At 40.8% G+C, this 11,824-nt stretch overlaps 1 protein-coding gene across 2 annotated transcripts in view; it reads left to right on the forward strand.

Annotated features, from left to right (window-relative positions):
* Nucleotides 1-10,980, forward strand: part of LOC114133397 (lissencephaly-1 homolog) — a 35,848-nt gene extending 24,868 nt beyond the window's left edge. For both annotated transcript variants that reach the window (XM_027999276.1, XM_027999277.1), the window contains exons 6-11: nt 2,135-2,303; nt 4,320-4,422; nt 4,546-4,774; nt 7,042-7,143; nt 7,271-7,427; nt 8,105-10,980. In XM_027999276.1, the coding sequence (XP_027855077.1) occupies nt 2,135-2,303; nt 4,320-4,422; nt 4,546-4,774; nt 7,042-7,143; nt 7,271-7,427; nt 8,105-8,178 (834 nt within the window). In that variant the 3' untranslated portion in view covers nt 8,179-10,980. The remainder of the gene's footprint in view (nt 1-2,134; nt 2,304-4,319; nt 4,423-4,545; nt 4,775-7,041; nt 7,144-7,270; nt 7,428-8,104) is intronic.
* Nucleotides 10,981-11,824: the final 844 nt, after the last annotated feature.

The following is an 11,824-nucleotide window of genomic DNA, read 5'->3' on the forward strand; positions in this document are numbered from 1 at the left end:
CCGGGCTTGGCAAGTTTTCTGGGGGAAACCTTGTAGCTATTTCAGGGGCGCCGCCAGGAATCTTGATCCCCATGACAAAAAATTAAATTGCCCCCTCCCCCTGCTGTTACAATTTCTTGAGTCTATCTGACCCATAAAAAGCAGCACAATTTTAAAGGCTTGCAACTGCCTTGCTTTCTTGCCATGACAGTTTGTGATGAGACAGGTAATCTGTGAAAAGGTGAATCTTCTCTGCCTCCTCCCTAATCTACTACTGATGGCTACAGATTGTGATTGACAGCGCTAAAACCCACCTACTGCCTCTTATTGGTTGTTTCTAGAGAGCACTGGAAGAAGGCAAAGGAAATAAATTTTTCTCAGATAATCTCTCAATATATTGACAGTTTTAACAAATATGTAATTTATTAAAATATAAAAGTTACATGCTGTAGCTTTAATTTCACTTAACAAAGGATGGGTCAGGAGGGATGTGGCAACAGATATCTAATTTAAATGGAAGATAAGGCAGAACTATCTGGACTGACAAGATAGTCCTTAGTGGTTGTTTTTTATTAATTTTATAAAAATTGTTTGAATTTCTGTCACTAATAAATATATTGTTTTGTTGGATAATTGTAAAATGATCAGTGAGACAGAAAAAATCTACATAGACTCCCTGGAATGATGCTAACTAGTTTGTCACTGAACACAGTGTAGCTCACCGTTTTCACTGGGACAGGGAGGAGGGATTATTCTGATGTGGGAGTTAGAGCTGCTCCTGACTGACTTGTCTATTAAGTCTGGTAAAAGGTTAAGTTAATATGTTGGTAGATTTTTTTTTCTTATTTAAATGCTAGTGAAATGGAGGCAAACAGTCTGTAGCTAAGCTAACAGCTATAGACTGTAGCTACCACGCTAAATGGTTGATAATCTCACACAGTCAACCCCCCTCTCTGTAAAAGTACAGAAAAACTGGGCTATAAATTGACACTTGTCATTTTTCTATCTCTCCTCTTGAAAACCTGACTTTATTATTTTTCTTAGTTGCGTAGTAACCGTCACAGTCTTTCTTGTCTACTACTGACGTCAAGCGCGCCAAGCAGGAACCATTTCATTTAGATCCAGAGGGGTCTTCAGTGCAAATATGAATGTGTGCTTTTTGGTCTGGGAGTGGTAACATTTATATTTTTACTGATAAAAACAATAAAAAAAAACACAATATAATTTATTTTGTAATTGACAGGGCCCCAATTTTTGTTCTATTTTTATGAAGAAAAAAATATTTTGGGGAGGGCCCCCTCTCAGTCAGGGGCCCTTGGAATTGTCCTAACTTTTCCCCCCTTTACGGCGCCCCTGAGATCTGTTAAGAGGCATTGTGTGATTTAAGCGACACATAATCTAACTTAGTTTGTACTTCCTAAAAAGCAAATTGAATTTATTTTTAAATTGTAAACATGAAAGCTATTTCCACTCTAATAATGCACATTTTTAAGAAAGCGTAAATGTACAGCTTTACAGGCAGAGCTTTTATAGCTCAGAAGCTACTGATGAATAATGCAATGTGCTGTACAAATACATTTTCCCCCTCTGCACTTTGCACCTCCTGGCCATCTGTAGCTTCCTTCAAAGCGAGCACTACGAGGGAAGGGGGGGGCATCTCCTGTCACCGTCTGCCCAAAATCCCCTCACCCCAAGAGAGAGACCAGAGGAAGGTTTATCCTGTGACAAACCGTCTGTCTGCTCAAAAGCCACAGACTGAACAGCTCTCTCAGGCTAAAGAATCAGACTCTCCACTGTTCACACCATATTCTGTCTGCAGTCCAGTTGGCGGTGCCAGACTTAGCACAACGAACGGTCTGCTGGCTTTTATCAGGCACTTCATCAATAATAACAAGCTGATTTGTTTTACATTAATTTATCCAAAAAAACATATTAAATTGTAGTTGATTAGTTTCATATTATATAAATTTGAACTCCTCTGTACTAGTGAACAAAGCTCAGAAAATGATGACATTAGTGGTTGAAAATATTTCTGACACAAATTGTGGCTGTCTAATTTGTGTGTTGATTTTTTATATTTTATTAATTTTCCTTAGGAATTGAAAAAGCATTTATGAATTGAATTAATTATAACCAATGCATACTGTGTGTGCAGGTGTGGGACTACGAGACAGGAGACTTTGAACGCACACTGAAAGGCCACACAGATTCTGTTCAGGACATCTCATTCGACCAGACTGGCAAGCTGCTGGCATCCTGCTCTGCAGACATGACTATCAAACTGTGGGACTTCCAAGGCTTCGAGTGCATCAGGACCATGCACGGTGAGAGGACGAAGCAGCCGTTCCCGCTCTCTGTGCACACAGTGTTGTTGTTTCCAGGTTACTGCTGACTAAATGTTGTTTGACTTGGACATCGTGTTCAGGTGGCACAGAGGCTGTTTGTTGTCACTTCAAACCAAGCTGACTGTCACAACAGACGCCATCCAAGGGTGACTTCACTGCGTTTACAGGGACGATCAGATTGTGGGATTTTCATCCTGATTAAACATTAATCATGTGTGGTTTCTCTTCAAGGCTCCGGTTCGCCTTATTCAGATTATGACACAATACATTTCTTGGTGTATTTATGCCGATGACACACAGTTTCATATTTGTGAGCAGTTCAGTATAGTCAGTGTGTCCATAATGTCAGCAAAGAGACGGATCAGAATTTCTACCCTACATCTATCATCTATTGTCTTCAACTTATCGGAGAGTGGGTTGCTGGGGCAACGGTTCTCCCCAGCGACATTCACCCAGGTGTTTCCAGGAAAGATGGGTAAATAATCCCTCCAGTTCTGGGTCTTCCATTGGGTCTCCTACCAGTGGTTTGGACCCAGAAAACCTTTAAAGGAAAATTTCCACCAGCTTCCATTTTATTGGCCTTATTAAACAAAAATGTAACTATGTCCAGAAATTGCAACGTTTTCACCTGTTCACCCCCTCACCTATGAAAGCGCTGCACCAAGAACCGCTGAAGCCATCGACGGCAAAACCTCTGAAGAAGATGCAGAGCACAACTTCCTTCATCACGAAATGTCAACAAAAACGGAGTGCTGTCAGATTTTGGTGGTCATAGGATTTTACTTTTGTCTTTTGTGAAAGATGAGTCATTTCTTCAGATAGAGAAATGACTGTTGTATTTACCCTGAATGACCTGCGCTGTAGTCCACTTCCTGTTAGTGGAGCGGTCTTTGTTGCGGTTTGAATGCAAATGTGACCAAGCGGACCAGAGTTCACTTTAACTGAGCCGATTTAACCGGTTTTTGGAAAGTTAGCTTTTTTTGATCTGCATCAGATTCCGATTGTGCAATAACAGCTCCTCAAATGAACCGGACTTTCTAGGCAAGCGCACAAGAGTTTGATTAAAAGGCCTGGTGTGAATGCACCCTTGTTTAAAGGGATCCTTGCTTGTTTCACCTTTTTAACAGCCTAATGGCTGAAATGAATAATGGCAGAGTAGTTTACATGGTCCTACTCAAATACAATGCATGCTCAGTTGCTTCTAACCCTTACTAAAGGTGCCCATTAATAACTGCCTGTGAATCAGAGGTGTGAATATGGATGAAGGTAATGAACCCACTTGCTGTTCCAGCAGAAACCATTGTAACGTTTCTTGATGTTGTCCTGTATTTTGTTGAAGTGAGCAGCAGATTTGTGTTGCTGTAAATGAGGGTGTGAGCTAGAGGCTCACTTCTGCAGATATCGACTGGATTTTAACCTGATTTCTCTACAGATCTATCATCCAGAGTCTGCTGAATGGTTTCATTCCTTAATGTACTGTCAACCTTTTTTTTTTTTTTCACCAATTCATCAGTTTAATAAAACAAAACCAACAAGGCCAACTGGTGAAGTGGATTACTGCTATTTGGACAGCAGTGTAATTATCATCTTCAGCAGCACAGCACACTTTATATCTGCCCCTTCATATCACAGTCTCACGGCATGTGTGAACACTCACACACACACACACGCACGCACACACGCTTGAGCTGGCCTTTTAGGACATACTTACCGTCTTCCTCATCACTTTAGCAGCTTAAATACGGCCCAGCGTCTAGTTAATTAGGCATCTCTTATTCTCTCTGGAAAAAAAAAAGTCTGCCTGGTTAGTCATTTAATTGCCTAATTACGACCATACCAATTGGCTTTGCAGTGTTTGGTGCTGAAGATGTGTGAAGAAAATTAACACATTATTTAGAAATACTGCTTAGCAAAGCTCTAAGTAGACTTGTTATTGTTTTAAATGTTCCTGTTTCTTGCTGATAGTTGATTTTATTGTTTGTTTTTGTTTTTTAGGACATGACCACAATGTTTCATCTGTAGCCATCATGCCCAATGGAGATCACATTGTTTCTGCCTCCAGGGACAAAACCATTAAAATGTGGGAAGTGGCAACTGGGTATGAAAAAAAACAAAACATCCACAAATCATTCTTAAGAGCAAAAGAATCACATCATTTTTGTGTTTTTATGCTTTACACCCACTTTGATGATCTAACAATCAATAATTTCCTCCCCGATAGATACTGTGTGAAGACCTTTACGGGCCACAGGGAGTGGGTTCGTATGGTGCGGCCCAACCAGGACGGCACGCTGATCGCCAGCTGCTCCAACGATCAGACGGTCCGTGTTTGGGTCGTGGCCACCAAAGAATGCAAGGCGGAGCTGCGGGAGCACGAACACGTGGTGGAGTGCATCTCCTGGGCTCCAGAGAGCGCACACCCCACCATCCTAGACGCCACAGGCTCTGAGGTGAGGAGCTGGTTTAGGGCTGAAACAATTAATCGATTACTGAAATAATTGTCAACTAATTTAGTAATTGTAACTCAAGAAAAGCCAGTTGCAGAAAGGTCAACATTTTCAGACTAGTAATTGAGCCAAAACCGTACAAAAATATATACATTTTGCTTTTAAGATGATTAAAAAACCTGTCTGTAAATATGTTCTACCCAGAACTCCTCAAATGGGATCGTTTCAGCTTCAACTGATTTTTTTTTAAAAAGGCTCCCATTAAGCACCTTTTGCTGCCCGATTAATCAGTTCATCCAAAGATTTATGAACAGATCAGCCTTACGCCGTATGTTGTCAGGTCAAAGGTTAGGGTTGGGCTGAGCTGAGCTTTTCACATGCTGATGTTTGAAGTAACCTGGAGTGGCAGATGCTTCTTTGCTTCAGATGATCGAGTGTTCTCTAAAGGAATGCTAAGTTATTGCTATGTAGGCAATAAAATGTCCTTTTCTTATTTAAAACAGAAATTGAATTATTTCTTTGTATTTCTAATGTGTAAAATGAGCTTTAAAGAAAAATTAGCACAACTTTTTTAACAGTTTGATTAGATTAAAAATTGGTTGCAGCCATTAGCTGGTTGTTGGTCATCTGTTTTGAATAAACTGGTGCAGCCTGTCCTTTATTAGTTTTGCGGCTCACGTTGCATTTAACGGCGTCCATTTAACGGCGTCTGTTTGGCAGCGGCTTGTCAGGTGGTGGGAGAGAAGACAAAGCAGCCAGTATGAGATTAGAGTGGTGAATCGGTGCTGCTAGAAACACGTTTGCAAAACACTCTACCAATCATCTCGGTGGTTAATTGGCAGAGATATCAGACAATCTTTATCTAGCCTTGTGCTCCAATCACCTCCTGAAACCGATTGAGTTAAGGCAGATCTAAGAGGTAAACTCATGGTTGAGTCCCGAGACGCAGTGATGTTTTCACACCGTGTTGCATTATCACCTTCAGACCTTCTGCGTTCTTCCTCTGCGATCAGTGACACGTCGGTAGAGCTTATAACGTCACCGCTGCTGAGACTGATTTCCACGTGAAGCCAGCAGCTGGGAATGAAGGTGGTGTTGGGATGAACTGAGAGAAGAACCTCAAGGCCTACGGTCAGATCAGGCTCCCCATCATGCCTTGTGATCTGCAGTGTGTCCAATCATAACCTTGACGGATTAAAATAGTGTTTTACTTGCAGCGGTTGTTCCAGACCAAAATGTGCTCTCTTGCTTGGAAGATGTTAGTTTTTTTTTCTTTGTATTACCTCAGATTCAGTGTAGTGATGAAGTTGAGTTGGCACACTCTTAGATTTAGTCTGTTACAAATTAATTATATAAATAAGCTTATTTGTCTACTCTTTCTGTTGAGCTGCATAGAAGTTTTTAAACTCTTAAGTTGTGCCTCTGCCACTTTTTCATATGAAAAGCAGAAATTGTTGGACTTTGTTCTGTGCAACTTCTCTAAGACTCAGTCTGAGTGGATGTGTGTTCTAATCTTTCACCTTCTGAAAGTTGTCCCAGAGCATCATGCAGCCACCACCATGTTTACCGTGTAGGTCAGGGGTGTCAAACTCCAGTCCTTAAGGGTCGCTGTCCTGCAGTTTTTAGATGTGCCACAGGTACAAAACACTGGAATGAAATGGCTTACTTACCTCCTCCTTGTGTAGATAAGTTCTTCAGAGCCTTAATGACCTAATTATTCTATTCAGGTGTGGTGCAGCAGAGGCACATCTAAAAGTTGCAGGACACCGGCCCTCCAGGACTGTTTGACACCTGTGGTGTAGGTGGTGTGTTCAGGGCGATCTTCTTTTATTTATTTATTTTTGTCTTTTTTATTTCCCATTTCTCCCCTTCTCTGTTTTGGGTGCTATACAAGAAGATTAGTTTTGGTCTTAAAAAAACCATACTGCACTTTTCCACATGTTTCCTCTGTTCCTTACAGAGTTTGGTGTAAATTAAACTACTTATAGCGTCTTTCAACAATGTCTCCCTTTTTGCCACTATTTCCTGACGTCCAGATTTGGTGTAAATGTGCGGTTTGTCAGATGTAGTGCTTCATGATTTTTGTAGGATATGTGTAAATGTCAGCAGCTGTTGTTGAGTTTAAATCCTGAAATTTTTAATTTAAAGTTAGTGTATAATCTTGTTTGAAGGTAAAACTTTTCTTTATGTGGAGAAACTTTAGATGGAGAACAATGAACTACTCATGTGACTGACTTTTTTGTTGTTGTTGTAATTTTGTGTTTATGTAGACCAAGAAGAGTGGAAAGCCTGGGCCTTTTCTGCTGTCTGGTTCCAGAGACAAAACTATAAAGATGTGGGACGTAAGCACTGGGATGTGCCTGATGACACTGGTATGGGTCGCCTTATTTTAACAAGAAATGATGCATATAAAAAAAAAAAAACATGGAGGAAGAATGCTTTTCTTCATGAACAGGATGAATTTAGGTGGAGCTACATCAGCCTTTGTCTGTCTCTCAGGTTGGACATGATAACTGGGTGCGTGGCATCCTCTTCCACCCTGGAGGAAAGTTTATAGTGAGCTGTGCGGATGACAAGACCTTAAGGATCTGGGACTACAAGAACAAGCGCTGCATGAAAACCCTGAGTGCCCATGAACACTTTGTTACCTCTCTGGGTAAGCTGCACTTTGACCTCTTAAAGACGTGGCCTTTTATGTGTTACTTTTGTGCAGTTGTTCCAGTTTCACTAATAGCAAGTTGTTTTTTTCCCCCAAATCTTGGTTGACCCAAAAGATATCAAAAATATTTGGCTCTGCATTTACTTTGCTTTGTAGAGCCCTGTCTAGAAAATATTTTATTTTTTGTCTTTTGTAAGAGAATAAAAAGTGTACTTATTACAGCTAGCTGACCAGCAGTGCTCAGCAACAAGTGGGGGAGGAGCTGCACCATGTTACTCTATGCCAGCGTTTCTCAATTCCAGTCCTCAGGCCCCCCTGCCTGTTTTAGGTGTTTCCCTTCTGTTACAAACCTGGATTGAATCTATGGGTGATTAACAGGCTTTTGCAGCACTTGATGGTCATGCAATCATTTGAATTAGCTGTTCAGGAATAGAGGCACATCTAAAACATGCAGAGCAGGGGGGCCTGAGGACTGGAATTGAGAAGCACTGCTCTATGCTAATAAGTGGGATATAGGATTTTTTTTCTCAAAACATCTTTGTAATCATCAATCTATTGAGGTCCAGTTAGCATTTTCAATCATGTTGTTGTTCCTTTTATCTTGAAGAGGAATATTCTCGTATATCCTGTTTATATGCGCTTTATTTTGAAAGTCCTTCTTGTTTGTTTTCCAGATTTCCACAAGGCTGCGCCCTTCGTGGTCACTGGCAGCGTAGATCAAACAGTAAAAGTTTGGGAGTGTCGCTGATTTGGACCTGGGAGGACTGGACCGCCAACCTCATTACCCTTGATGCTCCTCTGAATCCCCTCCCCCTCTGTCCCCCTCGATTCCCTGCCTTTTACTCCCCTCGACCCCCTCCACCACACTTCGTCCCCCCCGCACATCTTCGCCTTTTCCCGGCTGCACTCACCACCGCGGTTATCCACCCTTAGCGCTCTCTGGTCCGATAACTTCTTGTCCTGTCTAAATTATTCCTGGATGTAGATCGAGCTATTAAATGTTACACAAAAAAAAGTATTCTTGCATGGTAATCCAAAATTGTATACTGTAAATTTGCATACATAACGTTGTCTAGAAGTACCATAGGTTTAACACGACGGGGCTGAGCGTCTGTTCCTGCAGCCTTACCGACCAACCGAAGGCAGATGGTGTAAAAACAAAAAAGAAGAAAAAAAAACTAAACAAAAATAAAAAAACGTAGGGCACTAAAAACCGATAATTTAAGAAATAACAGTGTCTTTATGTGTAAGATTTGTTTTGTCTATTTTTTTATTTTGTTTTTTTTCTGTTGTTTCCTCTCCTTCACTGTTGTAGTCTGTTGGTGCCTAGTTTGGTTTGAGAAATGAGGCAGGAGGAGCAAATTATGATGCAAAGAGATGTCCGGTGGGGCGTTGTTATTGACCTAATCTGTAGCTTTATAACATCACTTCTCGAGTGTGCGTACCATTTCTCTACATGTGGAGCTAGGTAATGTTTTAACAGCTGTGTATATGTCTATATACACATATAAATGTATACGAATGTTTCATACTGTCGTCCTTGGACCTGGGGGGCTTGAACAGCTTTGTACTCTTCTCTTAGGGGGACCACATAAACCGCTGCTGGGCTTTAGATAAATTACCTCTTTTCAATATAAATGGCTTTTTAAGTCGCAGTGCAAAGTTTTGTGCAGCGCCTGAGCAGAGTCCAAGAATCACACCTTGAAGATCTGGGTGGGCTCGCTTTTTGTAGCTTGTTTTGAGCTGAGTTTTATTATCTCTCTCTCTTTTTTTTTTTTTTATCACTCAGCTAAAGCAGAGTTGAAAAGCTTGCAAAGGTGCTGTCCTATGGTGCCACTAGAGGAAGTAAAACCCAAAACGTTTAAATATTCAGGAAGAGAAACGAAGGCATGATAATTAAAGCGAAGCCCAGCTCCCCGGTTGGATGAAATGTGCAAAGATCTTTAATTTTTGAATAAATTCTTAAGTTTAAGAATGATTTTGGGGAAAAAAAGGAATACGAAATATAAATTTGTACATATAAGATTGGCTCGCGATGTGAAAGCCCCTTAGACCACAGCTCATTCACACAAATGAGCTGAGTGGCTTTCCTTAAACATTCAGACTGAAAAGGAAGCCATTCCACTCTTTCAAACCTTTTCTCGCTCCAACTTTGTCCTTCAAGGTGTTCATTAATTCTGCTCATTCTCCCCCCCCCGTTTCTCACTGAAGATGCTGTTAAAAGTTTAATGATGTTGAGACGAGTATAAGCCTCTAGTTTCTGACGAGCCTCTCCATTCCAGCGCCGTTCCTAATTGCTAATTAAGGAGCTGCACCGCTTGACTTGTTGCTACTTTTTTGGCGAGTTTCCCTCCTCGTCTGTGTGCTGGACGTGGTAATCCGCTGCTTTCGCTGAAGTGGCCGCCGTGAGCCTTTTGTGACCGGTCGATGTAGCGCAGCTGCATGCGAGACCTGCATCCGGACGCAGAGCTGTCGGAAAACCCAAATACCCTTCGTATTGAACCGATTTGATCGATTGAATTAACTGTAGTTTGGGAGCTTGATGAATTGTGCTGATTTGCCTCTTTATTTATTTATTTTTGACCCGGAAACTAAAAAAGAAGTAGGCACAGATCCTTTTTGCTCCTTCCTAAAATGATTGGTCTCTGACTGGCGTGTTGCGTTCAGACAGGTTTGGTTGTAGAAAGGTTGAGATGTCGTGTGTGATTCTGGGGTTTTTTGTTGATTTTTTCTGTATATGCAGCCGGATTGTGGCAGACTAAGTATGCCCCCAAAGGAGAAATGATCTCTTTCAGGGAATTTTACTCTCGATACTCCCTTTGATTTGCTTTTTTTTCTCTCCTCTAAGCTGTTTTCTCTGTCCAAAATGTGGTAAAGAGGGAAGCAGTTGGGTTTTGTAGTTCAATTCGGCACGATGTGTTAAATGTGCAAGCTGAAGCCAAAAATTAAGACGTTTGTCCGTACAATCTGGTTCATCTCTGGGGAAAAAATATAAATAAATAAAAAGAACCTCGTTTTTGTTCCGGCCTTTTGGATATGGGAGTTCTCCTCCAGATCACGCTATGACATGCCAGACCTTCACATAAAAGCTGAAAAATGCTTTTCTCTTCCTTGGTTTTATTCAAGGAAGTTGGTTATCCAGAGGTCGGGCTGATGTGTGCTCTCTTTTATTTTCTAATAAGAAGTCAGTAAGAAAACAATCCCCTCTAAAACAGCTGCTGCTGCTGATGTTTTATGCAAGTGTTTGAGGAAAATCCAGTTTTGCCATTCGCAGGTCCTAAGCAATCTCTGTGCTGCCGTGGCTCTGTGCGAAGCGACCGACAGGCGACCTTTCGAAAGCCTGCAGGTCGTCCGCCAGCCACAGGTCTCTGTGTCCTCTGAGCTGCCTGTCGAACCACATCGGAGGGCTTCAGACTGCACAATAAGCTCCTTACAGGAGAGCTCATGATGTTTTTGCCACTATGGTCTCACTCTTCACACAGCAAACTGTTAACAATACCTGGATGTCATTATTGTTTGCGATATAATAAAAGGAAAAAAAAAAAATCTGGATTTGTGTGTTCTGCTTTTTTATTTTTTACGTTGTAACATCTTGACTTTTGAGAAGATGTTCAGGATAGAGATGAGATTATTGGAGTAGATTAAAGAGCTGCGGATGTGGAGTCTCCAAATCTGTATTATTATCAGTTATTGACCAAATATCTGAAATTGATGCCCATCCAGGCTGAAATAGTGGCTTAGCACTTCTCCATTGAAGCCACTAAAAGTGATTTTTTTTTTTTTTTGCTTTGTTTTTTTTTGTTTGTTTTCCTTTACTGAACAAACGCGTTCATTATGGTTTTTAAAGACCATTTTTATTGTGTTGATCTTCAGTACAGATTTAATAGCAAGAAAAGGTTTTAAGATTAAACTACTGTGAAGCACAATGGTGGAAGCATCATGATATGGGACTTCCTGCAGTCTTTCATGGAAATGTAAAAATTTGCAGAATCAGTTACTTTGTCCTATGCAAATCACAATGAGAGCTGCATTTTGTCCAAGAAGAGGCTTAAGATGCTGCTCAAAGTTCCTAATTTCTTCCTGCAGGGAGGAAACTTTGAAGTCCTTTTAACACTGTGGGAAGAAATAAATGCTAAAATGTTTAAAGAATAGCTTTGCATCTAATTTTGAGTCATCTAAGAATTAAACCACATTTGATTTAAGATTATAAGTCATAGACCGAGTGTGACATGCATTTTGTGTTGGAGGGGGAAAAAAAGTTTTATTTTCTCCTCTACAAGTAAAGGAGTGCCTTTAAAGTTTTTGGGATATGTATGTCACATTTAGACAATTTAAAATTTTGCTGGTTTGGTTCACAAAAGATTAGCTCTTTTGTGAACATTAATCCTTTCAAG

This window comes from Xiphophorus couchianus, chromosome 18 (assembly GCF_001444195.1).
Source record: "Xiphophorus couchianus chromosome 18, X_couchianus-1.0, whole genome shotgun sequence".
In the NCBI taxonomy this organism is placed as follows: Eukaryota; Metazoa; Chordata; class Actinopteri; order Cyprinodontiformes; family Poeciliidae; genus Xiphophorus; species Xiphophorus couchianus.